The following is a 24,625-nucleotide window of genomic DNA, read 5'->3' on the forward strand; positions in this document are numbered from 1 at the left end:
AATTGAGTAAATACTTTTTATGCCTATGAAGTAACTAGTAAGTAACTAAAGTAGCAGAGTTCTATAGCTGCTTGTCAAGAGAACTAACAGCTGGGACTCCAGTGATCCAAGCTAAAGAGATCTCTGGTTAGCTAATAGCTATCATCCTTCTTGATTTTAATTACCATTTAATCACACTTGTTTTAGTGGGACTTCTCAGATAAATTAGAGCCTTTCTGCCATCTTACAGCTCCTCTGCTCTTTAAAACATACCTTCAGACATTTGTACCTTCCAACCACATTCTGCTTCAGGCCTAACTATTTTTTACATACTATTTAAGTTGAAAAAGTTAGCAAATGACAGAATTTATCCATTCAACCATTCTCTTCTGTATGTGCGTGATATCCTCTTTACATATACAACCACATACTTTTTTTACCACAAAACCCCACCCTGGACAGAGGCTGGACAGCATTCATAAAATGAGGCAGCTGTTGGATATTTTTATATTCTTTCTTCAAGCAGTAAAGACAGTCTTATTTACTCTGCAAGGCTTGAAAGCAGAATGACTGTTTATTTTCTTTTTCAAAAAACCCACTGAAATAACAAAGAGCAAGTATCTGAAAAAAGCTTTAGGCACTCCAGCAATTACTGTTACAATGTAGTGCAAAATAATTCCTGAAACAAAACCTCTGTTCCCAGTCACTTACAAAAGAAAATAAAAATGCCTCTTCCTAGCTCTTCATCCTTGGAGTGCTCTGCTCCCATCTTATTTCAAAGCACTCAGTAAGCACATGACCCCTGATGCTTGCCTGGTCACAAAATTTTTAGTCTTTGAGGGATGCAGAAGGTTAGGGGAATGTGTCCCTGCACCTGGCTATTCCTTTTCTTTAATGATGAGAAGAGATCCTGTCTGCATGCTCCTCTCTGACAAGTACAGCAAAGAGCAACTTCAGTAGGAACCTCAGGCTATATATAGGACTCCCTAAATCATAAACATCAGAAAATAAATTCCACATCACAACCAAGAGGCAGGGCCAGACCCTCTCTCATTGGAATGATGCTGTCAGTAAGAAAGTGAAGCACTTTGAGCAATCTTTGAGATGCTTCAGTAACACTGCAATAGCCTAATTCTGAAGTAATGAAGAAGAGAGAACACTTTCTATCAAAAAGGAAAGGTTTCTTAATATCTGGGCAAGTTCAAGCAGGAAAGGATTACTATCAAATTACAACCTTACAAAAAGAATTAATAATAGGGACATGCTCTCCTCAATTCTGAACTGAAAGTGTAGGTACCACAGACACCTCAGTCTTGTCTGAAGTAATATTTTTCTACTCTATTCTTATACACTTCTCAACCCCTCCCTTTACCCCAAGTGCTCAAGAATTTTGCTGGTAACAGAGGAGTTCTCAATGATTTCTCTCCACTGAAAACTGAGTCTGACTTATGATCTCCACTTGAATAGGAAATTGCAGCTAAACAGACTTTAAGATAACACATAAATCAGTGATGCAACTAGAAGTTAAGGTCTTCCAAGAGGAGGATTACTGAAATTGACCTGAAAAGCAACACTGGCTTTGAATTATTCCATCCAGAATATTTCAAAATATCAAATGTTAGTATCTCAAGGGGAACCCAACCAAGTGAAAAATAAAATACTAATTACTACCTGACAAGGATTTGGTTCCAGTGAGCTGTCTGGTACCACTGAGGAAGGCTGTGGCAGAAGCAAGGGCAGCTCTAAGCTTTACTGTGTCAGATTTACCTGCACTAATCACAAAATCCTTTTCCTTCCTGAAATCCTCCACCTAGTTATTTACAAGAATAACAATATCTATAGCAAACAACATGGCAGATTTTGTAGCAAAATAGCATGTGATCATGCAAGAGAAAACTGCACTGTAACTACAAGTGAGGAAGGCCAGTCCAAAGGCAAACCTAATTCTGACATTTCTTTGCTCTGGAGTTTTAACAATTTTAATAGTGAAAATTCCTTTTTTTTTTTTTCCTCTTTTTTTTTTAAAGTAAGGTTAAAACATTTTATGACAATGCAAAGTTTTAACTAGAAATCCATGGTGATGAGGCACAGCATGAGCTAATTAATTACATGATATTACAAAAGAACAAAATTATCTCCAGGTGGAAAACATAGGGCCACAAGGTACATCTGCTGAGGCTCACCTGTGGTCAGAGAAGTCTAGTTTGCCTTCCTTTCTCCACCCTGCACTAGCTGAAGGTAACCTATCTTCTCACTAGAGTAACAACACCTTCCCAGTGGAGACAGTGATTTAACTGGTTCCTGGTAGCTAATGTTGCCCATGGACATTCCTGAGGACTCTTCCACAGAAAAATGGATCCCCAGAGTCAGTGCAGCACATGCCACTGCATGAGGGCAGAACTCCACACTAAAAAGGTGCTGTAGTTAGCCATTGCCTCAGATCCTACCAGTATTTTTGATGGATAATATAAATCAACTGAGAAACTAAGTTGCTTTCAAAAAGTTAATTATCTCAAGCAAACTTGAATGCAATTTCAGAATGGGCAGCTGAAAGGAATCACTTTATTGCCTTGAGCTGTTGCACCTATGCATCCAGAAACTCAACACTCTGAATCACTGTTACCTTCCTCACAGAAGAGCTAGAAATGCCAATGACCATTATTGAACCAGTCATGCTCTGCTATTATGCTTGATTTATTATGATATCAGCTGCTCAATTTTATTTACAGGTTAATTCCTTCATCATCAATTTTTTTTATTTATGTTTTTTCCATTCAAGCACAATTCACAATCTGGAAATACTAACCAAAATTCTGTCCATGCAGTATATAACAGCTCACTTTTCAAAGACAAGCACTAGAAAACTCATTACGAAATACTTCATAAACTTCTGTCGCTGCAGTAGGAAGTGACTATAAATTATTACAGCTTTTCCAATTTAATGAGTACATTTAAATTGTGAAGTGATGGTGTTACTGCCTGCACTCAGCACAAAGATTAAAAAAAAAAAAAAAAAGGGAAAGAAAAAAACAGTATTTCACATTTACATTCACACCATGCAGGATAACTAGTAAGCACTGATGCTTTTCAGATGAGCATACATTACTTAGCCTACCACATGAAGGCATTCTGTAATTTGTAAACTATTTTAAACTCTACTGGAATTCAAGTTTCCTGTTTTGTTTACACATCTTGAAAGAACTAATATACAATGCTAAAATTTTTGTGCTCAGTCTTTGGTGCATCATACTGTACAATTTTAATTCTCCCCATACCCTGTGTAATTTCAAATTCTATCACTTTCCACAACCATTCACTATCTGTCACATGGCGTGTTCAAAGCAGTGTTCAAAAAGTATTTATTTAATGACTATTTTTATGAGTTTTAACAAACTCTGTGTAAGAATGTACTTCCACAGCCTTCTCCAACTATGGGTGACAAAACTCCTAGCAATTAACAGTGCACAAAATCACAGGAATAGAACAATTTCAGCATTGTACCTGTGTGGAAACAGATGTAGTCATAAGAGACCATGGCATGCCTGAGAAAAGAGGCTTGGTATCTGATTCAACTCCCTTGTTTTGATTAGACTGGAAAGTGAACATCTGCTGGTGCAGTCTATCTCAGTCAAGTCTTGCAGGCATGAAATTGCCCACAGGATTTCATAACAAAAAGAAATAATGCAGCTTCCTATTATTTGTTCTTCTATCTTATAAGAAATGTTGAATTTTAGCAATTATAAGAAAACAGTAAGAAAAGTTATTTGCAAACATTTTCAGTAATCTCTTATCAGCTTTTTTCATATAGAAACACATTCACAAAAATGAAGTGGTTCTTAAAAAGAATGGTTGCTTAGATATACTTGTCTGATAATCTGAGGTGGCTGAATATTAATATAACATGCAAGAAACGAGATGTCTTTAGAAGTGCACGTGTAAAAATAAGCATGAAATGTCATCACACAAGCAGTAAAGACAAGCAAATGCCATATGACTTACACAACTAAAAATAAGGACTTCGAGTAGGTAACTCCCTGAAACTTCTTTATTAAAAAGAAGCATTTCAGTGTTTTGGTGTATGTTTAACTTAAAATATGCTCATACAATACAGTTTACCAAATCTGGTTGTTCAAAGACAATTTTCCTCAACATTTTATGCAAAGAAAAGACTCAATCTGAGAATGTGAGCAATACATTGTCTGCAATGAATAGTTCAGATACTGCTTATTATTTATTGTAAGAACACAGGCACTCTAACCTACTATCAAGTTGTAAAAACATAATCCTTGGATATGTGCATCCTGCTACTAGAGTGTCTTCACAGGATTTTCCAGTTGCATTTGAATGTAAATATATGGCAATGTTTTGGTATCTTTAGTAGAACAGGTCTATTACAATTTTTGAAAGACACAGGCAAGCTTACAAGAAGTAACTGCTGTGTAAGGTGATTTTCTTTAGGTTCAGGACACAGTATTAAAATGCTCCATTATCAGGACAGTTCAGGTAAACCATTGACACTAACCCTATTCTAAGAATTTCACAACGAACGCACCTTCCACAATCACATTTAGAATTCCAAGGGATTAGTCACCTTTTTAACCATCAGATTTAGAAGCAGTCCTGAAAAATGAGTTCTTACAATTATCTCAAAAGCTTGAAAGTCCTTACTACTCAACAGCTCAAATTGTTTTGGTACCTATATAAATGCTTAATCTTTCACTGAGTCTTGGTGCTCCCTGGTCCAGTTAACTCCACAGGCTAATTGTGCATTGCTAGAAAATATTGCCCATTCAGTCTCTGATAGAATGGCTCTGTTTCACTTTCATACAATAACTCCTTGCTTTTGTATTTAAACAAACAGAATGAGCTGCCTGGCCAATTTTCTCTGTATCTTTCATCATCGGGGACAGGGAAGAGCTTGAAAGAGTCCAGTGCAGAGCCACAAAGATAATCAAGTGAGTGGAACATCTTCCTTATGAGGAGAGGCTGAGGGAGCTGGGTCTTTAGCTTGGAGGAGACTGAGGGATAGCCTGATGTATATATTATAAATATATATTATAAATATGTAAAGGGCAAGTGTCAAGAGGACAGAACCAGGTTCTTCTCAGTGATGTCCAATGACAGGACAAGGGGTAACGGGTGCAAGTTGGAACACAGAAGGTTCCGTGTAAACATAAGGAAAAGCATTTTCACTGAGAATGACCAGTGAGGTTGTGGAGACTCCTTCCCTGGAGACATTCAAAACCTGCCCAGACGCATTCCTGTGTGACCTACACTAGGTAATCCTGCTTTGGCAGGGGGGTTGGACCCTAAGATTTTTCGAAGTCCCTTCCAACCCCTAACATTCTGTGATTCTGTGATTACCATTGCATCTCTGACTGTATTCCCTAATGCCTGGAACAAAGAAAGAATAGCTATGTAAAAATGAGACACTTGCTTGTTTTCAAATAAAAAAATTAAAAAGTAAAAAACCCAGACAGAAAACCACAGAAGAGCAACCTTAAAATCAAGCTCATGCTTTCCTGAACAGGACATAGTTAAGAAACTTTTTACCTGCTTTCTTTTAGCTACCCTCAGATATATTTCCCAGTCCTTTTCCTCACTTTCTATGCAAGCTTTCCCATTCCTCTACTAATTAATGACCCCCACCTTTGCATCAGTTTTGTTTCTCTTGGCACAAGGTAACTAGAACTGAACAAAGAACATACCAGTAATTTATATGACATTATTGTATTTTCCAGCATTTTTCACTTCTGTATTCCTCAAACATGTTTGCCTTTCACACCAAGTTACTTACTAGAACTTAAAGGAATTTCAAAAGCCTGGACTTTTTTAAAAAACACAGAACTGGTCAGGGGTGTGGAGGCTGATGACAGCTTTGGAAGCAGCGACCATGTGACAGTGAAGTATGAAATCCTGAAAGAAGTGAGAAATCAAATAATGAAATATCAGCACTGGGCTTAAAGAGGCAGACTTCAGCTCATTCAGAGATCTGCTTGGCAGGATCATTCAGGAGACTGCTTTAAAGGATAAATGGGCCCAGGAAGTCTGGGTATCTCCAGGGAACTTACACCAGGAGAATGATGCATGCCAGTGTGCAAGAAGTTAAGTGAATATGGATGAAGGACAACATGACTGAGCTAGGGCCTCCTGACTTAGTTCAAATGGAAAAGAAAGTAATCAGAAGGTGGAACGAAATGTTATATAGAGAAGGTATAAAGTTACATTGCTACAATGTACAGTTATAGAATTATAAAAAGCAAGCTCAGCTGGAGAAAAAAACATCAAATGGTAGAAGCAAAGGCTTCTGTATGTGCACAGGCAGCAAAAGCAAGTTACCAAATTGGAGCTGCTGTTCACAAAGACCTCAACATGCTGAAGAAATGGACTAACAATATCTCATGAAGGTCTACAAATCATGTGCACAGCCCTGCACCTGGAATGGAACAGCTGCATGAACAGGGACAGCCCAGGGGGCTGACTGAAAACAGCTTTGCAAAAGACCTACAAGTTAAACATGAATCAGCAATATGCCCCAATTTTGCTATTCAAAGGTGGCCACAAACACCCAGGGATGCTTTAGCAAGAGGGAAGCCAGCAGGTCAAGGGGACTAATTATTCCCCTCTATTCAATACTGATGAGACCATGTGCAGACTACTGGGTCCAGTACAAGACAGACATTGCCATCCTGGAGCAAGTCCAATATAGCAAGTGGGGGCTGTAGCAGATGATGTTCAAGGAAAAGCTGAGTTAATTTGTTTGCTCAGTCTTAAAAACAGCAGAAAGAACATTAACATACTGCTATCTTCCAGTATGTGATCAGCGGATATAGACACAATGAAGCCAGGTTTCTCCTCAAGATGTGCACAGTGCAAGGTGAAGAGGCAACAGGCGCAAGTTGCAAAAGGGGAAATTTCAACAAAGTATCCATAAAAGGAAAAAAATTACTATGAGGGTGGTCAAAAGCTGAAACGGGTTGTCCAGACAGATTTGGTTATCTCCAACTTTGGAGAAAACCAAATTCATTGGGAACAAGGCCCTGAGCAACCTGATCTAAGTCAGCCTGAGGTCTAGGATGCTCAGAGGTGGTGTCCTGAGGTTCCTTCCACTTAAAATTATCCTGTGAATCTATTCCATGGTTCTGTGATTTAAAAGAACACAAAAATACAACACAAAAACACCCACACCGAATGTATGTCCTGAATTTCAAACATTTTTGACTCTTAGATTCAACAACAAAAAAATCTATCAGGCATGTTCCTCTGTGATGCCTTTTAAAAAATAAACTATGAGAAAACCTCATCACACTTAGTGTACATGGAATGTTATGAAAATATCTATTATGTTCAACAGGGAATAGGTACAATTAGAACAATAAAGTCTCTAATATTGAAACTGTGCAGAGGACATCTTCTGACAACACAGTAAAAAGTACCAGATTAAAAAAATTCATAAAATATTTTGAAAAAAATACGTAAAATGTTCTGAAATAGTTATTATCTATTTCTGTAAACACAATCAGTGTGAAAAATGTAATTAAATATACTATTCCAAAATCGTTCCAATTTCCAAACTATACCAGGCTCAGAAGCACTCAATTTATTTATTTTTCTAGGCACCCACATGACAAAAGCACAGCAAAGAAAAGTTTTTAGAAATAAAAAGAATTACGAATATGAGACTGTGAGCATCAGTGACAGTACAAAGATACTTGGTGACACAGTAATGCAATGCTCTAAGTGGACTGAATTTTTGTGCTTAACTTTTGAGATTTGTTTTTGATTTTGTTCACTTGATTACTTCTGTCTACACAGCGAGGCAGTGCTAATTTATGCCTTCCTACAGGGATGATGGCTGTCTGTGCCAGCATCAGAAACTGAATCAAGAAACTCCAGAGCTAAAAGCTAACAGACTACAGTCTCTTAACTCAGAGCTGCAGATTCATGTTTTATTCATAAAAGCAGATACCTACACCCAAGCTTGTGAAACGTGTTCTTTTCACATTTAACATTTTTATTTAAATTACTGAAAATAATGCGTATCTTACCTTTAGGTCACTTCCTGGCAAGGTACCTATGCCATCCTTCCAGTCCATAGCACTAAACACATCAAACTCTTGACCATTTCCACTAGAGGCAGATTCATTCATGATGCATGTACTACAACAAACAAACAAACAAACAAACAAATTATCTGAAAATACTACAAGTGGTTTAATGCTTTTCAAATGCACTTTATAGAAAAGTATCAAATACTTGTCTCAGCACATTGGCAACGTAGACAACTGATGACATTGCTGATAATATACACCAGTGTAATAAAAACAAGGGGAAATCTTTTGAAAATCTGAAAAAACAATACCTGCTTTGTACACTAGGAGGCTATTAATGAGGCTGCATTGCACATAATTGAACAATTTCAAAAGGCAAATAAAATGCCACAGACAAAACATACCTCAAGTACTCTTAAGAAAACAGTTGTTCTGAGGAAGGCAAGATATCAGTGCATGCCTATAATAAATACATTAAGCACTGCTTAATAGAACTGCTTTTTCTTAATAACCAACAACATGCTGATGTGAATGCTACACCCTGGTTCACATTTAAATTTCAAAATGAATTTGAAAATCTCATTTTCAGTCTCTGACTCAAGACACTCAAATATTCCTCGCTGGCTTCCAGTGAGTTTCACTAGATTTTGATTTGCATTTTAAAAATTTATTTACATGTTGAGAAGCACACACACACCAGAGAAAACTACTCCTTTGCAAGACTTTTTTGTTTAATGGATCCTTCTGTTTCAAAACAGTGAAAGGAGAGGAGAGAGTATTTATCTTCAAGTACAGTGGATCTGGACGTGGTCTTCTGTGGTAAGAGTTAATCACTAATAATTTATACAAGCAATAGAAGTATACAACCCTTGACACTGGCTCCTGGCTTTGGATCACCACCACCTTCTTCCTTTCCACTTCTTACAAACCTAATCATCTATAAAACTCTGGTCTGGTACTCGATTTACTATTTGTTCAATGGGAAATCTGACTCATTAATTTTCTTCTCAAGAACATTTACACTATACCTAGTAACTAAAACAATTCAGGGCAAAATTAGCTGTCTGCCACTTGTGAACTATTAGAAACGCTCACCCCTTATGAAATTGACACTTGCTGAACTTTTTAACAAACTCTAAGATTTGTATTACTCATATTACTCATATAAACAAAAAGTTTCATATTCCACCTGCAGACTGCAAACTTTTGCTGCAAGTATCAGTATTTGAAAATTAAACAGGTAAAGCTTTCTCAGTGCTTGATCTTGCTTTCTGAAATCTAATTTCTAACCATGGTCTCACTCACAAAATCTGTAGATATTTGTTAATACTCTCTGAAAATATGGCATGTGCCCAAAATCTGGAATTCCATCAAAAAAGAATGAGTGATATTTGTTCATTCACAAATAAGAGAAAAATATGCAGAGAAAAAAAATCTAAGGATCACTGTATCACCACCACTACTCACAGATACTACTCTGGTTTTGTGTCCACCATGTGACACCCTTGCATTTCTCCTTATTTCTAGCAGAATTCTTTAAAACCCCAAGCAACACCTTACCCCATGACTACTTTTCTTACACTTAAGGCACAGTGTCTTGTTGACACAGAGTCAACAAGATGACAGTAGCCAGACCTCAGACAGTAACCACTGCTTAAGGGTGAGAGCTTCTTTACTCCCCCTGACCTCTCAGCACAGTTACGGTTCGCAGAAGGCTCTTTGAGAGAACTTCACGTGTTTCACATGACAAGTTTGAAGTACGAATCACCACATGATTCAAAGTGTATTTTCTACCTCTAAGTTCAGTAATCCTCTGTCAGACAGTATTGAAAACCAGTGAAACATCAGCGCACAAAAATTCATTTTAAAATATATCAATAAATCTAAACAAATACAGTGCAAACTGAAAAACTCCCCAAAGCCACAGACCTTATAATTTAAAATTTCTTCCAGGCAAAATCCAATACCCTACCTCAGGGCAACTTCTGCAATACAACTTGGACAATTTCTATTGGACCTAAGAGCTTGGAACATCACTGAGCTCAAGCTTACCACTCAGCCTTCCTCACCACAGTGGAGTAGCTCAAACAGGCTTTTATCAAAGTGACATGCAGGCCTCCTCTGAAGGACACAAGACCCAAGCTGCTAAGGAGTCACTGAAAAACTGGACCTACCCAGAAACCCACGAAATTTTAAGGACATGAAACATGCTGGTTTAAACATATCAGTGTAGTAAGTTCCCTGTGATTAGCTTGGCTAAGCAAACGCAAAGCTTTTTTGTACTAAATGAAGTTTCTAAGCAACCTTAAACTACCACCCTAGTTAGAGGACACTTCCCTCGACCCTCCTGTGGTTTATTTGTTGTAGGAAACATGTTCCGATGATTTCTGCCGAAGACACAACAGAAGATGGGCAGAGACTTGGGAGGCTACAGGGAAATGCTTCCTGGCAGTGGCTGCTGTCCCCCCAAGTGAGGAGCAGTCACCACCCAGCCAGCTCCATCAGATGCTGCTGCCTCTGACAGTGCCATTCTCATTACAGACACATTTTGTAACAAACTAGTTGGAGAAAGCATTGCAGAGCCTAGACTACTTAGATGGGATGTAAACTGTGCAAGGATAAAAAAAAAGAAAAGAAACAGAAAGGTTCAGAAAGGTTTCAAGAAAACATACAATTTTTAACTTAATTACACCTAACAAGGTTTTTTTCAGGCACAATCAGCAATAAGATACATTCCACTGTTTGCTAAGGTATTAATTATTGTTTTCCTTTTAAAATTAACTCAACATCAAAGGAATAATCTATTCTTTCAAATTCTGCAGCCTTTAGAAATGTTCTTGGTGAGGATGAAAAGGTCAGAGAGCAATACAGATAGAAATTAATTTACCAAAAAAAATTACAGTTAAGTAAATATATTTACAGCTTTGCTGACTTTGAACAGATAAAAGATAGAGCTATATCCCTTAACTTATGATTGTAAGGAGGGAGATGGAGATCAATTAAATTGTTACAGCAATGAGGTACTAAAAAAGAATGAAATCACTGAAACATGGACATCTAAATCACAGAACAAAAAAACCTTGCAGAATGTCTTACCTACTAATTTTCATTTTTAAAGCTGTGATGTAGTATAACTCTTTCTCTAACGATTTTATGTGCATTTATGTTGTAGTAGTAAAATAACAGCAAAAATATTAGATCAGTATAGGGCAAAGTAACTACAGTACTGTGCCTGTCACTGGATGCTATCTGGCATGAAGGAAAGGACATAATAGTAAGACTTTGGAACAGTCATCTTCCAAAACCATCTCCAAAACTTACTATTAGGGATGTAACTGTATCTCAAAGTCTTCACAGCTGTAAGCTGTAACAATTACAGAGGAGTGTGCTGCATTTAATCTTTCAATATTAACTTAGTTTTACACATATGTAATGAATTCATTAAAATAAGCAAGTATATAAAATAAGATTAGATTTATCCTGTTAGAAAAACCTTCATTTTTACCAACTGGTTCAATGATAAATGAGTACCTCACAGAGGAGACAATAACATTACTAAAAACGAGAGTTTCATCTGGTGAAAGGCTCTCTAAAGATGTAAGGCAAATAAAGAAGAGAGAATACACCAATTAAACTTACAAGTAGTTTTTGAAATAATTATAAAGTTTTGTACTGAATACCTCAGAAAGCAACAGAAGAATTCTTTCTTTCAATCAGTGTTTTAAAAAGCTACCCGACACCGACCCAAATTTTAAAATCTAAGATGCCACCTGTGCAATGTCTACACAATTCCTAACCAGTGAGGTCGACTGAGTATCAAGTCAATGGGCAGGAGAGATTTCAGCAATAAAGACACAAGCGACCACTACCAGATAGACATAACCTGTCTGTGATAGTGTGACTTCTTTTTATGCATACCTGTGTATTTTTGGTTTTACTTCTGAGGATTTCTGTAGCCACTGTGACATGATAACCTAGCAGATTTGCCTCGTGCCTCCCCAGCCAACAGCTCCTGTAAGCAGACGCAAAACTGGGCGCATGGATCCAGAGGTCTCAGTAAGCAGCACCAAGTTTTGTGGTCCAAGGACCAAACAGATGTCCCAAGAGAGGCAATGACCTTATGGAGTCAAGCCACGGTCCCTCTTCTCTTCAGAGATGGATGATGCCAACACTGATAGATGTTCAGAAACAAAGGCAAGAGGTTGAGCTTTTTGTCCTAATATTGAAGATGGCTATTTTGGGCCTCTCCAAGGAGGAAGCTACTTGGTATAGCACCCATGGGCTACAGGGACATTTTCCCTACAGAGTTAATCAGGAAAATGAAGTGGATCAGAAGGGGACAACTCAGTGTGTCAGAGCTGCAAATACAGTACTTCTAGACACCAGGGGAAAAGTGGATAATCAGTTTCTACTTTATCTGACACGTAAGAATGTGAATATCACCAAGGGTGATGGGTCACACCACCAAAGCCATGCAGAACAGCTACCCCTTCCTCCATTTCAGACAGACTTTGTATTAACCTAGCTTCATCATGACATCAAAAGCAAAGAATGACTTCAAACCCAGCTGGGTGTGCCCTGCTTTTCTCCTCTCGATCTTCTCTTTGAGTTGGGTGAACCCCATGCTTGTCTCTTTCTCATCCTTCATCTTTTTGTAACTGACTGTTCACTTAAAGAAAAATGACCACAACAGGTACACTGCAGGAAATCGTAAAACACTTTGAGGCTATCCACCACATTTTAATATATGCTTTGGTGTGTATCTATTTAATTGTTCAATTATTTCATTGTTTCATTAAAAGAAGTATCTGCAGATTACACATTTTCTTCAAAATCAATTTTTATTTGTTTAGGAACTACTTTACTAGTACTGCCATGTTTCTATTCCATGTATTGAAGAGCTGTTTTGAATAAATTTCACAATTTTGCCTGTTGCCCATGAAGTTTATTACAAGTAAGTTACTTTAAAAATTAGACCTCTAACTTACACATGTATCCACAAAGGGATCATAGCTTAGAGATCTTTGTCATTCTTAACACTTGTAACAGAAAATGGATCAGATTTCCTAATGATGATGTGCCTTTAGCATTATTTCTTCTTATTTTATCTACTGCTACTCTTCTGCCCTCTAGATCCTCCAGGGATACTGAGTTATGTTTGTTTTTACTTCCCAATACGTCGTCCTAAAATCTTTTTCCTCACAGAAAGAATCTGGCCACAGACCACTGCACCAACAATAGTTACCTAATACGATAGCTATCTTATCATGTAATGAAACTCACCAGTGACAACTTTCATCTTGTTTCTAAAGAACCTGTACCTCATGACAAAAAGGTATTTCCTCTGTAGTGCTTTCATTACTTTATTTCTGTTATGTCTGGACAATCCTGAGTGGAAGTTTAACCTACTCAGATAGTAAGACAACTCTGAAATCCTATTTCTTAATTTATCTCAATTCCTTGAACTAGACACAAAAAGTTACAGAAAACTTCTGCCTTTATTTGTGCCTCCTTCCTTCTCCTGTGCAGACATCTCCTTGAAAAGAACTGTAACACACCTAATCTTCATCCTGAGCACCACTTGACCTATTTCAGATTGTTATTTCTTACCCCAAATTAATTCAATATACAACTGAACACTTCTTTTGTCTGACTCTTGCCTTCTTCTTCTGCTGGTTCTTAGCAGCTTCCATGAGCTCTTCCATGAGGTGAATTAAACAATTAATTCACCTCTTTCTAGCTCCTAAATACACTCAGCAGGTTACTGCATTTATAGACTTTCCCTTCTTTCCAATTCATAAAGAGCTCCTGTCTCCCATTGTGACCAGCAGTCCTACTGATGGAGCAGAGCACTAAGCAGCTACTACTCACATGAGATCACTTCTTCAGCAAGCCTCATACCAGGTAATCACTGTTGCCTCACACCCATCACTCACAATCCATCTTCCCACTTACCATTAGTATTAAAAAACTCAAAGAATAAATGAAATAACTCACAAAAAGTCAACCACCTCTCTTCACAGGACAGTCAATGCCCAATAAAGCTGAACAAGTCAGAGGAAACAGACTCATCATGTAATCATTTTCTTAAGTTGTTAGGACCTTTTAAAGCAACAGTCTAGAAAAACTTATTGAACTGAAGGCGAAACACATAACACAATGAACAAAACCAGAGTCCAATGCAACTGCCCAGATGACAACAAAAAAACATCCAAGATTTCTTCAGCCACTTTCATTAGAGCACCATGTTCACGACAAGACCAAATGGACCACAATCAAAGCCACTGAAGTAACACCAGGAAAAAAAAACCCGAGTACCCAACACCACCTGGACTCAGGCAGAGTGCTCTACTCCCTTCAGATGCTGGTTTGAGGAAGTTTGTCTCTTACAGATGTTCATCACCAACTTCTGGGAACACGGTAATGCTTTTGGTAAAAAGCACCCAAACTGAGACTATTTCGTAAACGATACACACAGTAGTTTTTGTATCTTGAGTTTCCTTTACACTCACTCACCACCTGAATTTTAGCACCCGCAACTGAGCGTCCCATTATTTATGGGCAGAAACGAGTGAAAAACGGCCAACCCAGCGACACTCAACTACACAAGGGAAATTTAAAAGTAAAATAGAATATTGAATACATTGCATATTCAACAGCACTGAAAACACAGCTCAAGCTACTTTTCACTGTAAAGCTTACACAGCCCGTGCCATTAAGCACAGGTAATGAAAAGAAATGGAAGAGGCTGTGGCCCTCACCGCCCAGGAGGCTGCCGCATCTCCCGGGCCTCCTTTCCGGCACAGAGTCTTTACTCGCTGGCGCTCACACCGCGCTCCGGGGTGGGACAAGTGACACGGCCGCGGGGAGCGCCTCGGCCGCTCCTCAGGCAGACCGTGGGCACGGCACCCCGTGGCAGCGGGGCTGGGAGCCGGTGGGCCCCGGCAGCGGCCGTCCTCGGAGCCGCCCCCCACGCCTGCCCGGCGGAGCGAAGCTGCGCGGCGGCCAGATCGCGGCGGCGAGGGCCGGCGGGCGCGGCCGCCGCTCCCCGGAGTCGGCAGCCGGCGCGGGGCCTACCACCAGAGGTCCCTCCTTGGCCAGTTTTGCGGCGTGTTTTTGCTGCACTTGAAACTTTCTGGAGAAAACCCGGGCTCAGGTCCGCGTCTTCCCCAGGCTCGGGCAAAAACCACCGAGACAAAAGCGCCCGCCCGTCCCGACCGGCTCCACGGGAGGAAAGCTCGGGGAAAGCGGTTCTCAAGTTGCTCCGTTTCCCTTCTGAATTCGCCTCTTTTCTTTCCCTCCGCCCCGGGCAATTAAACCGAGCGGGGAACGAGTGCCCCCCTGCCCCGACGCGGGGGCGAGCGCGGTGCGGGCGGGGGTGGGAGAGGAACTGGGTGTTAAAGTGTTCCTGAGGAAGTTGCACAACGAGAGAGGGACTCCGCTTGTTTACCGGGTCCTTTGCTTTTTTTTTTTCCCCCCCACCCCCCTCCACCCCCCGAGACAGAGATCCGGGAAAAGGAGGCTGTCTACGAGTGGAAAGAAAAAAATAGGAAAAAAAATGTTACCTTCTCCTCCCTCCTCCCCTCCCCCAGCGCGGAGGAGGAGGAGGGGGGCGATCTTTCAGGTTTTTTTCTACGGAACTGCGGGGGTTTACTCCCTGTCCGCTCGCAACCGATCTCCGGGCATCCCTCGTCGAAGAAGTCACCCTTTCCCGCGGGAGGGGCCGGCACACACCGCCTCCCCGGAGGGCTCGCCCCCGCCCGGCCCCGCAGCCTCCAGAGCCCAGCCCCGCGCTCTAACTTTTTCTCTCACGCTCTCATGTGCGCCCGCTCCGACGGGGAAGGGGGGGAGGAAATAACATGGAGGTGGGCAGCGGGCTTCGCTGCGGCCCCGACGCGGCACCCCCCCGCCCCGGGCTCTGGCGCCCTGCCGGCCTCTCCCCAGCCTAGACCGCGGGCTGGCGGCCGCTCCGCGGGAGCGCCTTCCCGTCGTCCGCCGCTTCCCTTCTCTCTTCCCCCCCTCCCTCCCCCCCCCCCCAAATAATCGCTTTCCCCCTCCCCCCGCCGAAAAAAACAGCTCCTCACAGACGTTAGCGAGAACAAGTGTGCCTATATCCTGTTGTTATATGCACCGGCTGCGGAGACGGGGAGGAGAGACGGGCGTGTGCGCGGGGGCCGCTCCCCCACCTCGGCCGCACTTGGGGCGAGAGCGCGCAACTTCACAGAAAAGCCGTGTCCTCTTCCCCACCCCCCTCTCGGCCCCGCCGCCCTCAGCAAAATATGCACTCACGTGTATGTGCACTCACATACACCGACAGCCGGGGGCCATCCTCCGGGAGACCCCCCCCAACCAGCCCGCGGAGCCGGCGGCGCTGACAGGCGCCGGCCCCCGCCGCCGCCGCCGCTCGCCGCCCGGAGCGGGCAGGGGCCGTTCTCCGCCGCCTCACATGTCTGCCGCAGCGAGCGCGGCGCACGCACCGCGCAGAGGCAGGAACTGAGCACTCGAGCAAAAGACTTTTTTTTTTTTTTTTTCCGCCTCTTTAAAAAAAAAAATTTGCTAGGCGCTTTTTTTTTTTTTTTTTCGCTATGTGTATGTGTGTGCAAACTTTCCCCAAAATGGCGGAAATTGGGAGATGATTATATTTTAAATATCTCTCGCACACAATCACACAAAGTGCAGGAGCGACGGAAAATACAAACTCCGCTGCGCGCTGAAGAGGCCTTCGCACACAGGGACCCACGGCACATTCAACCGGTATATCCCGGCAGCCGCCACCTCTCGCCGCTTCCGACCAAAAAACCCGAGGCTTTTTCGCACCCCTCTCCGCTGCGCATTGCCCCCTCGCAGCCCGCACTTCTCCCCGTCCTTCAGCCTGTGTGAACAAAGAGCCGGGGCTAGGGAGGTGGGGGGGGGGGGGGGGTCGAGTGGCAGGGAGCCGTCTCCCTCCCCTCCTCTCCCCCCCCCCTTCCCCTCTCTGCGCTCACACGCACACCCATGCACCCCCCCTCCCCTCCACCCCGACACCCCTCACCCGCCCGGCCGCTGTACCCGCATCACATTGTTCCCAACAGCGCGGCGGTGCCCCGTAAGTGTCATTAAATGGAGCCAACTGACAAGCTCATTGGTGGGGCAAGTCTGCAAAATGTCTCTCCCCTTCCCTTCCCCCTCCCTTCGGAACCCCCTCCCCCCAAAAAAAAAGCCCCCCCACCACCATTTCCACAGCTCCCTCCCCCGTATACATATATATGTACATACACATACGTGCGTGCGTGCCTGTGTATGTATATAAATATATAGCGCATATATATATATACACATGTACTCCCTTCGTGTGTTTGGGAAGCGAAAAAGAAATACCAGGCACCTCTCTCTTTCTTTTGTTCCTCTTTCACACTCGTACACTTATGATTTAGTGAGATCCCCGGTGCCCCAGCCGCTCCCCAGCCACTTGCGAGTCACTTGCCCACTTTCCCCGGCATTAACTTCCATCCTTTCTGCTCGAGGTGGTGGGGGAGAAGCCCCCCTCCCCTTCCCCAGATACGTTTCGTAAGGGAGGGAGAGGAGGTGCGTCTCTCCCTTTATCTCTCGCGCTGTCCCCAACTTTCATCCTCACCTAAGGGGAAAATTAAAACCCATCACCAGCCTTTGCCATCGCAGTTCCCTAAACGGCTTGCGGATTAGATAGGAACCCGCCGCTCCTTACCCCCCCAAAATTCTCTCTCTTTCTCCGTCTCTCGAGTAGTCCTGACAAATATGGTCCAGGGCTGCGGGCACAAGTGAGCATGCGCCCGCCGAGCCAGGGCTGGGGAAAGGGGAAACCGCCGCCGCCGCTGCTCCTCTTCCTCCTCGCTTCAGCTGCCGCTGCGCCCCAGCCGCCGGCCACCGGCAACCGGCGGCGATCATCGCCCTTGCCAACAACAACAACGACACGGAAAAAGAAAAAAAAAAAGAAAAAAAGAAAAAAAAAAAAAAGAAAAAGAAAGAAAAAAAAAATAAATAAAAAACCCCAGAAAGCCGCCGACAACGGCTCCGACGGAGGTGCATCGTCTCGCCCTGATTTACTGCCGACGCTGGAGGAATATTAAGGAGACTTGTGCAAGCGGCCGCGCGCTATTTTTGGGCGTTTTCAAAAATAATGCCTTTTTAACTTTTTGGGGGAGGGGGAGTGTCTAGTCCTCGGCGATCCCGCCAGGTGCTGGTGAGGCTGGGTGGTGGGCGCCGGGGAGAGCTCTCTCTGCGGCTCTTGCCCCCTCCCTCCGTCCTCCACAGCCAGGGGACCTGAGGCAGAGGTAGGACAGTTCGGCACCGGCAATGGAAGTGCCTGTCCCGCAGGCTGCGGGCCGGGGGGGACAGCCCTCCAGCCACCCCCGGGCACCCCGGGGCAACGTCTGACACTGGGCAACCCGGAGCCAGGACCCCCCTGCCCTCCAGAAACACGGGGTTCATTCAGCACGAAAATGGTCATCACGGGCCTCGTCTCATTTTAAACCTAGCCAGCTAAGAAATTAAAAGTAGTTTTAAATGTGCCACCTGCCTGAATTCCCTCCATCGTCACCCCGTGTTCACAAAGAGAAACACTATCTACAGCAGCTATTTTCTGTCACTTGTTCAGACAACAGTAAAAACCGAAGGCCCCTGTTCTGCTACAGGAGTGGCCATGCTGCAACTTCCTCACCTGCGAAGAGGTCTGTTAGACAAAAGAACACCAAACGAAATAGACCTACACGAGGCCTAACTAATTTGGGGAAGAGGGAGGATGGGCGATTGCCATCAACTGTATATATGGTACTTTTTAAAGTGTGTAGATATACATACATAGTTTCAGACACAGTTCTAAGCCAAAACAGAACATAACCTTAACTATACCAAGCCTAAATATTTTTTTTTGGTCCACAGAATATTTCCCTTAGGTGGTCGTGTCCATAAGGCAAAAACTGACAGTGTGAATTTTGAATTTTTAGTAGTTTGGTGTATTATTATATGTCTCTTAAAATAAGTCTCAAATCTTGAGTTGTCTTTTCTTAACCCAGTGATGATCAATGTCCAAACTTCATTGAATTTACATGCTTATATACCCTTCCTTCTATAATTATAGTGACAAGTTTGACCCAAACTGCTTGAGAAGATACACTAATTAATAATAAATATCTAGGAGTAAATATCACCATTAAATATCAATAGAAATAAATACATGGAAAAATGCTCATCTACAAAGTCAGAATAACTAAACAAAGTGGTCTGTATAAGAACAAAAAAATCTTTTTGCTATTATGGATATGTACTGAGTTACAGTTGAGACCCCATGGTGGGGACAGCATTGTGCTGGACACAGGATAGAGGTGGTGCTATGACAGAAGAACTTCTCAGTCTCAGCTTCCGTTCATTAGAGTATTAACTTAAGAATCTGTATTCAATTTTAAAGAATCAAACTTAACAACTCTCCTCTCTTAAATTATGCCCATGCTCAAGCAATTCACGTTACTTTACTTAGCTTTTCCATACTATCTTGAGAGTTTCTATTTATTTAAATTAATTTTTCTCACAGCAATACAATGGGACCCACACCTATGTGCTTGTAGGATTGGTGCTGAAACACAATACATGACGTATTTCATGATGAACATTTCCCACACCCCTTCAGCTCAAATGGCATTGCATATAGATTGCAGTTTTCATCAATGAACATATGTTCATTAGAAACTAATTACAGAAAACAGTATTAACCTAATTATAATAATTAGTGATAACATACACTTAAACTCATCTAAAACACAGTTGCAAAAAAATAGCAAAGGATGAGAAAACTCCTATTTTTCACCAGTGAATGCTTAGTTGAGGCAATTTATGGGTCAGAAACAAAGAATAAACTGTAACTGAAGTCATTCAGTGCTTTTCTGAAAATCATTTCCCAATGTTACTGAAATGCAGATAGTTGCCAAATAACTAGATTATTCTATTGTAACATTAAATTAGCTGCAGAAGAATGATACAGTTTGGTGCTATTTAAAACTCTTTAGGACACTTGACCTGTACTGATTGTATCTTCAGATGACATTGAGGTTTTGGGGGGGGGTCTACCATACCCAATTATGAAGATGCCTTTATAGGAATTCAAATAGCAACCTATGAGTTTATTTATGCTTGGAAGACTTTGACCATTTGAAAATCTTAAAGGGGAACACAGAATTTGTAAACTTCTGTTGTATACTCATCCATCTAATTCACTTGCAGAAGTCAGAGGAGTGCAGCCCCTTACAGAAAATGACAACACAGGTGAAAAAGCTCCTTGAAGGACAGATATTGAAAGCCAGAACTAAACCCAAGTATTTGAACAAGTGCATAGCTTCTTTATTCAACCAGTAGTTTCAAATTGATATCTCTTTGATCAAAGTAAAAGGACCTGAGAGATTATTAAAGACACTTTCTGTTCTCTCCGTTCTTCAATCTTTGCCCTAATCATGTTGTGACAGCTCATGATGTGTAATAATATAATAAACCCATTATTTTGTCAATAAAAAAATATTGACCAAAAATAGATTAAACATTATTCAAATATGCTCTTTAAGCATTAGTTTTGTTGCCATTTTATTTAACACTAGATTTCCATCTGTATTCCGAAAACAGAGCATTTTGCACACTTGTTTTCTATATGTAAGTATGGCAGTTAATATGATTTTGGCAGTATGCTTAATGACAGATTTTTGAGTAGCTAAATTTGGTCTCTCTCTCTGAGAATTCTTTTAACTCATTGAATAGGTGTTTGTGCTGTAGCCAAATACTGATTATTTTTCTAAAAGCATGTGCACGAACATCCATATACATGGCTTCCAAACCCCAAATCTTGGATACCATTTAAGGTGGTGAGAGGAAACAAATGTACATTATTGACTCAGTTTGCATACTGGGTTTATACCATCAAGTGATTTAATGTCTTCTCATCAAATTTCTAAAAATAAAATGAGAAAAAGAGAATCAGTCTATATAATTCACCAAATTGCTTAGCACTTCTGGGGTCTTGGTTTCTGAAATACAGGCTAAGATAGCTCAAAGATGTCCTTATTTCTAAAAAATAGCATGTGACATATTGTCACCCTTCTAGATCCCTGTGCAGCTCATGGTGTGACCTTTCTCACCAGTAATAGTCACCAGTCAGCCCTGTGGTTCTTCTCCAAGCCAAACCAGGACATGAATGAGGGCTTGAGGGCGATCACTGGCTATAAGCAATGTTGTCTATGATACTTTGTAACTCCAAGCAAGGAAAATAGAAGGATAAAAGTGCTAAGGAGCTGGGGTCGAGAGCAGTTGGTGTGTGCCCCTCTAGTAAGAAAGACAGGCAAATTGCAGCACATGGTGATCCAGCTCCCCTCAGCAGTTCTCTCTCCCTCTTCCAGAGAACTTAATGTCCTCACAGATGTGAAGGCAAAACAATTGACCCATTAGAATATTGCTTGTAGAAGTTACAAGGATGATAAGGTGGTTGGTTTTTTTGTTTTTTTGTTTTTTTTTTTTAATTTTGGTTGGTTGGTTGGTTTTGGTTTTGGCTACAAATCCTAGAATAATTGTCAAGTCAATTCAGTTGGTTCAGATGCCATACTAGACTGAAGAATCTGTAATACTTCCTAACTTTCAAATCTCAGTCTATGCCCTGACCACATCCCAACCTCTTACCACAGTGAGACTTGGACATACAGCAGTCTATTTTCCTGTGAGGGAAACTTGAGCGGAAGTACTTGAAAGAATCTGCAGCATTTTCCAGCCAAGTTTCAGCCCAGTACACACCTGGAGGCACTCACTCTATGTGCAGCCTTGGAAGCCTTGTTTCTAGACTAGGAAGCTTCAAGACATTGTAAAGAAAATGTATGCAAGATTTCATCAAAGTTGCAGGACTGCAAGATTTCCAGAAGCAGTCTTCATCCTGAAGGAATATATGGAAGTTATGGGACTGTCAGTGCAGAAGTGAATCCAAAGCAATATTGTCCATAAAAATATTGAGAAGTATTGGTCTGGATTAAGCAGATGTAAAAGCAGAAAAAGTAGTTTGTAAGGGTGGATCAAATGCAACTTAGGACCTCTGATGGGAGTATTGCTGAGGACTCTTGAGTCAGGAGGAGGCTGAAGTAAGAAGCTTGGATATTTGGGGAATTAGGGAAGGGCTTGGAACACTGGCAAAGCTTTAATTGGTTGAAAGAAGCAGAAGAGGGCCCCTTCTTCAGTGGCAGGGGAGGAATGGTAAAAAGGTGCAGTAGAGATTGTGAGATCTGGAATGGGTGATAGGCCAAAAGAAATCTGTAAGAATAAACATCCTGTGGGATGGGAAAGGTGGGGAAGAAGTAAAAGAGAGAGTCACCACAGAGGATGATAGGTGATGTGAAAAGGGGCAAAGCAAGTGTGAAGAGGGAAAGGCAGGAAAGCGGGAAGATGGGAAGGAACCTGTGTCAGGCAAAGTTAGAACAGCAGGAGATTTGGTCTTTAAAAATGGAGTTTACGATAGGTTTGAAGGGGTAGTAATGAGCAATGTCTTGTACAGGGGTGGGGAAGAGGGCAGCCACCACAGGGCTCTTTTTGACATTGAGCTTTTTTCCTTCACACTCTTTTCTAAAGTGTGTGGGCCCACACTGCGTATAAGGGCCACTGTCATTTCCCTTTGCAAAAGGCTTTGGCTCCAGCCATGCGTAAGATTACAGCAGCCTTGCACCAGAGCATTACATTGGAAAGCATGTTCAAGCTGGATACTCCAGACATGTCATCCAAAAGCTAGTAGTCACTCTGAAAGCTAAGGCTGTATTTTTAAATTTGCATAAAGAAGACAAGTTGATGAGGCAGCACAGAAACAAACATCACTCTTGGGAGCAGAAGCTGAATGAGAAAGGATTGCAGCCTGCACTGCTTATGTGGAAAACAATTCTGTTGAAATAGGCAACAAATGAAGGGGTTACTTTAATACTTGCTGTTAGAATTTCCAGAAGTGTAATGGTTGGTGAAAAGTATCTCTAAGTGAATAAAGAGCTCGTCCTGTGGGTCTGATTGGAAGGCAAAGCCTGGCAGTATGGGGAAAGGAGGAGGAAGTCCCATCCAAGGTCCTTAGGACAGAATGGCAGGGTAAGAAGTTGCTCTAACTTGCTCTTCCTGGAGAGCAAGAGAACAGATTTTAGAGCTACATGTGTCAGACTTAGTGACTCATAACCACATGTGGACATTCCTAGCAAAATATAAATTGGTCCAGCAGTAGATGAAGAGGAAAGAATCCCAGATACTGCTTCAACTAAACATATGATCTGATGACTCAAAGTATGCACTCAGACTTTTCTTTCTTTAGTTTCACTCCTTTTTTTATCTAATAAGAGTGCTCCAACGCTTTGTTTTAAAAAGGTATGGATGATGTAAGGGAGATTGTATATAACAAGCAATAAATGTTTGATGTAAATGGGATAATGCATGAGTTTACTCTGAGCGAACAGATTTCTCCTTGATGTGACTAATGCAAAAGTCTGACACCAGTCATTAAAGGCAACAGAAGGAAAACAAATTAAGCTAAGCTGTAGCAAACACTGAACAAAGCTTTTCTGGACATTGCTAAGAGGTTTCCCTTACTTGATTATTCAGAATTAGGGTTGCAGCAGAACAGGTATCCACTGGGCCTGCCAAATGCGCCTGCAATTAAAGCAATAGACACAGCATCTCCTGTTAGCTGTTAAGCCCAACATCCCCTGCAGAACAACAAGAAATGCATCCTTTATAACATTTTTCCAGTGCTGCTATGTCACATGGACACATAGCAATAGCATTGCCTCTTTGACAAGCAACAGAGAATATTAATGGGGCCCATTTCTAAGACCAACAATAAATGGATTATTCAGAATCAGAGGAATTCATATTCCATTGTTGCCTATCCTGAGTCATCAGGCTCTGTGGAGGCAACTCATACAGTTTCTGGGCTTGAACAGTGGGCCTTGTGGTTACATACCATATCATGAATTGATATATGTAAAGGTAAATATATGTACCTTGTACATATATTTATATGTATACATAAATATATGTAAATTGATATATATAAAGGCTTCTCTAAGGAAAAGGAAGTTTTCATTCTGGACTTTTAGGCTGCATGCTAAGCCCTCATGCTAGGAAATCAGTCTGCCAAAATCTCATTTATTATCTAGAAAATAACAACGAGTGGGAACTAGTATTCTTAGAAAAATAATTCTGCACAATAGTAAGGGGTGGCAGTACCTGCTTGCTATAGATTTCAAGGTTCAACAAACACATTTTAATGGAGAAATTGGTCTCCTGGTTGCCAAAATAAAGCAGGCAGGATATTCTTTTTGCTTTGAGTATGGAACTGTATACGTTAGTAGCCTGCACAGGTGGATGCCTGTTCATGGAAGGATCTACACGTGTTGGTTTACATTTACAGTTTGCCAGAACATGATTTGATTTCAGTATGCAGTGATAACAGAACTGATGCATGCTCATAAGTGCTCAAGAGGAAATAAACTGCAGAAAAGGTACATTTGCTGAAACTAGTTCATTTTCATATGTTCTAAGGCAAGTATCCCATAACACTTCACATTGAGTCCTCTTAGCTTCTTACCCCC

The 24,625-nt window shown here is 41.5% G+C and overlaps 1 protein-coding gene across 10 annotated transcripts in view; it reads right to left on the reverse strand.

The window, feature by feature from the left end:
* L3MBTL3 (L3MBTL histone methyl-lysine binding protein 3) overlaps positions 1-17,875 on the reverse strand; it is a 74,240-nt gene extending 56,365 nt beyond the window's left edge. For 2 of the 10 annotated variants that reach the window (XM_071740962.1, XM_071740952.1), the window contains exons 1-2: positions 16,336-16,498; positions 8,028-8,139 (exon numbers count right to left, since the gene is read on the reverse strand). In XM_071740962.1, coding sequence (XP_071597063.1) covers positions 8,028-8,139; positions 16,336-16,358 — 135 coding nt within the window. In that variant the 5' untranslated portion in view covers positions 16,359-16,498. Of the gene's footprint in view, positions 1-8,027; positions 8,140-15,595; positions 16,031-16,114; positions 16,263-16,319; positions 16,499-17,078; positions 17,098-17,394; positions 17,644-17,733 lie in introns of those variants that run through there. The other 8 variants (XM_071740956.1, XM_071740957.1, XM_071740959.1 and 5 more) reach the window with 8 other exon arrangements.
* Between the last annotated feature and the right edge of the window lie 6,750 nt (positions 17,876-24,625).

The sequence above is a fragment of the Heliangelus exortis genome, chromosome 3, assembly GCF_036169615.1.
Source record: "Heliangelus exortis chromosome 3, bHelExo1.hap1, whole genome shotgun sequence".
In the NCBI taxonomy this organism is placed as follows: domain Eukaryota; kingdom Metazoa; phylum Chordata; class Aves; order Apodiformes; family Trochilidae; genus Heliangelus; species Heliangelus exortis.